The 3,456-nt window shown below is 43.6% G+C and overlaps 1 protein-coding gene across 1 annotated transcript in view; it reads right to left on the minus strand.

Moving 5' to 3' along the window:
• Nucleotides 1–982: 982 nt before the first annotated feature.
• The window catches only part of LOC108288609 (lysosomal-associated transmembrane protein 4B), a 67,998-nt gene continuing 65,524 nt past the window's right edge, over nucleotides 983–3,456 (minus strand). The window contains 1 exon segment of the mRNA XM_017507578.2: nucleotides 983–2,196. Coding sequence (XP_017363067.2) covers nucleotides 2,119–2,196 — 78 coding nt within the window. The 3' untranslated portion in view covers nucleotides 983–2,118.

Below are 3,456 nucleotides of genomic sequence, written 5' to 3' on the forward strand. Positions count from 1 at the left end.
GCCTCGGCATCCCAAAGTGTTGGGATTACAGGCGTGAGCCACTGAGGCTTGCCTGACCATGTACCATTTTTCATACTGCAAAAATGATTAGGCAAAGAGCCATAAAATCATGGGGAATAACATACAATCAACTGTGATTTCCTATGTGCCTTCCCCAGGGATCGTAAACTACCTGACAGGACTTTCCCATTCTTTGTTGTGAGACAAGGTCTCAGTCTGTCACCCAGGCTGGAGTGCAAGTAGCATAATCATGGCCACAGTTCACTGCAGCCTCAACCCCCTGGACTCAAGCTATCCTCCCATCTGAGCCTCCTGAGTAGCTGAGACTACAGGAACATGCCATCGGGCCCAGTTAATTTTTACACTTTGCATAGAGATGAAGTCTCACTATGTTGGCCAGGCTGGTCTCTAACTCCTGGGCTCAACTGATCCTCTTGCCTTGTTCTTCCAAGATATTGGGATTAAGGGCATGAGTCACTGCCCCAGGAACCACTCTATTCCCAATAACTCATGTGTTTAACTTTGTGTCAATTTTCTAGACATAAAGCTTCAAGGAACAGAATTACTTACGTTAAGTATATAAAGAATGCCGATGAGACACACGAAAAACAAACAAGCAAACAAAAAAAGCACAAAAAAACTCAGGCTGATTCCTTGGGATAAAAATCCCCCTTACCCCTCTTATTTTAATCTCCCTTGGAATGTAGCAAAATCTTAACTGCTTATTAAAAGTGCATATAGGCATAAAGCAATCACATGCAAAACAGCTGAACACATGGTTAGGAATGTTGGAAGCTCGAGTCTCTTTGTCCTCCATTCCTCTTGGCCTAAGATGCTGATTTTATCAGCACTGGGATATTAAAAACCACTGTGTGTAAATCAAACCATAAAGCCTACTCCTTAGGCTGAACTGTGTGCATCCGCCTGGCCACATGTGGGGGGAAAAGTCCTCAGACACAAACAGCAGAGAGTCACAAGGTCATCTTGGATGTGGGCAAATCTCTTTTTAATTGCAAAAGACTTCATTTATAGCACATTCAATAATGAACCAACGGGAGAGTTGCTGACTTCGGAACATATGAATATATAAAAATCCCTTGCAGTTCAGGTAGTCAAGATAATAAGCGCATACAAGGAAAGCAACCTTCAATTTTCTGAAAACGTTTACATTTTAAAAGGTCACTAGGTATACTTGGAAGTTCAAAGCGGTAGAATGTACCTTGGAGGGAAAGGAGGAGGAAAACCCTTTTCCATGTTGTCAGGCAAATGTATATCAAATACATCCCAATTCCACTTGGTAAAGTCAGCTGGATGACCTCCTTGAACCAGGCTGGGGCAGAACACTTAGTGAAAGCGGGCCCTGGGTCGGGATGTGAATCCAGGAGAGGAGCAGCAGATCCCATGCAGCGCCAAGCACACCCGTCCCACCCTCTAACACAGACGAGCACGTCACCCCATGTCCCTGGACCCAGATGCACGAGACAGTCATCAGATGGTTACTGCTCCCACAGCCTAGCGCTTTCTAATAGTCTTGATTTAGGCCATGGAGAAAAATCCTTCACCACCAAGTGCAAACCGTCATTGAACTTAAGTCATAAGGGATGCTATGGGGCAAATTCTTGTAAATACATATATAAGGACTTCTATTTACCTAATTAGAACAATGATGACACAATTGACATCCCTGTTTTCATAAGGGTTTGTTCTCTACACTGGAATGGCTTAAGAAAAAGTTGTCTACTTTTGGTTTTATTTTACACTTTCAAAATAGAGGGAGTAGAGAGAAAAAGTGTGACTAACTGCCTAACTTTGGAGCCCAGCAGGTACAAAAGCGAACTTCTCTGACTCTGGGTCCATCAGACTTGGGGGAATTTTCAGTGCCTAGGGAAGGTTAGTGAAGTCCATTACACCCCGAATCCTACAGAAAGAATTCTACAACTCATATATCACCGCGTTCTAGCAAAGGATATGCTGAAAAGTACAGGTTTCAACCTAACATCTAAATTTTTAAAAGTAGCATTTCAGCAACAAACAAGATCAGAGAGCTCGTCGCAAAAGTGAAATAACAGAACTACTGCTCAGATGTCAAAAAAGTCAAGCTGCTGCCCTCAGCTCCACTTAGGCAGACACATAAGGTGGCGGCGGCTCCTTGGCAGCAGCATTCACAGTGGCATCATCATACGGGGGTAGCAGCACCTGAGAAGAAAGACGGACGGTAAGTTAGAGTTTAAAGAGCACGCACATTCCGCGAGGTTTAGCTGTCACTGAACTTTTATGCAACTAAACACGTTCCACAACTTGTACCGAGGTCAATTTTCTAGTAAGTGGATAGCCTTCCTTAAAAGACTTTCTGAAACCTTCAAGAAACAAATGGAGAGAGATTCTCAAGCCCTGAGTTTTTCTAACCTTGTCCATGCGTACCTGGATGGCCAGAGGGCTTTGACTCTAGGAATAAAGAAATGGTCATGGCTTTGAAGAGGAAGAAAGACCCCCTCGGTGAGTGTGTCAGTGTGCACTTGACTGACAGGCACTTGACTGACCACCCGCAAACATTCATGGCGAGAGCTGCAAAGTGTAGCGAAAACACCAAGGTTTTGGTATCAGCCTGGACTCAAAGCCTGGGTCAGTCACACTTTATCAGCGCAGCCTTGGGTAAGTTACTTAACATCAGTTCCCATGACTATGAAATAGGGATACCTGAGAGTTAGCGGTCTATACACTGGCTGATGTGGGCTTTCTTGGAGTAGAAAATAAAACACAGAATAGAATATCAACTCAATATAATCACCATTCAGTAAACTAACATTTATTATGCCTCTGATATATAACAATCATTGTGGGTATAAGATAATTAAGGTAAAAGACAGTCCCTGTCCTTTAGTAGTTCAGAGATGAGAAGACAAAATAAAACCTCACCTACCTCAAGTGAGTGGTGGAAAGGGAAAGACTAGCCACAAACAAAACTGCACTTGGTTAGATTTTCTATTAGGGATATCACTTATGCTCAAAGTGGTATTCATCAATTTCATGAATTTTCATTTATCTGTCTCTTTAGCTCCTACAAGAACAACACTAAAATTTTAAGTTTCTGTTTCAAGTTTCTGTCACATTGCACTCTCGCAAACACACACACATACCCCTCCTCTCTAGCTCTACACACTTCGTTACTGCTCTCCTCCCAGTCTTGGAGCTCCTGTGGGGCTGAAGTTGGGTCTCACTTCCCTGAGGGTGGTCCAGTGCCTATTTGACAGCAGGAACTCAGATGTTTGCCGAGTGACAGAAGTGCCATTTAGGCTGGCCCCTGAAAAGCCTGTATGGCTCCTTCAGTCAACTAGGCAGAGGGCATCTGTACTAGCTGGGGTCCCATCAGAACACAGAAGCCACACAGTGATGTGAATGAAGTTTAATGAATTATTAACAGGGGACTGAGGAACAGGGAACTGACTAACAAGCAGA

Source organism: Cebus imitator, unplaced genomic scaffold (assembly GCF_001604975.1).
Source record: "Cebus imitator isolate Cc_AM_T3 unplaced genomic scaffold, Cebus_imitator-1.0 Scaffold379, whole genome shotgun sequence".
In the NCBI taxonomy this organism is placed as follows: domain Eukaryota; kingdom Metazoa; phylum Chordata; class Mammalia; order Primates; family Cebidae; genus Cebus; species Cebus imitator.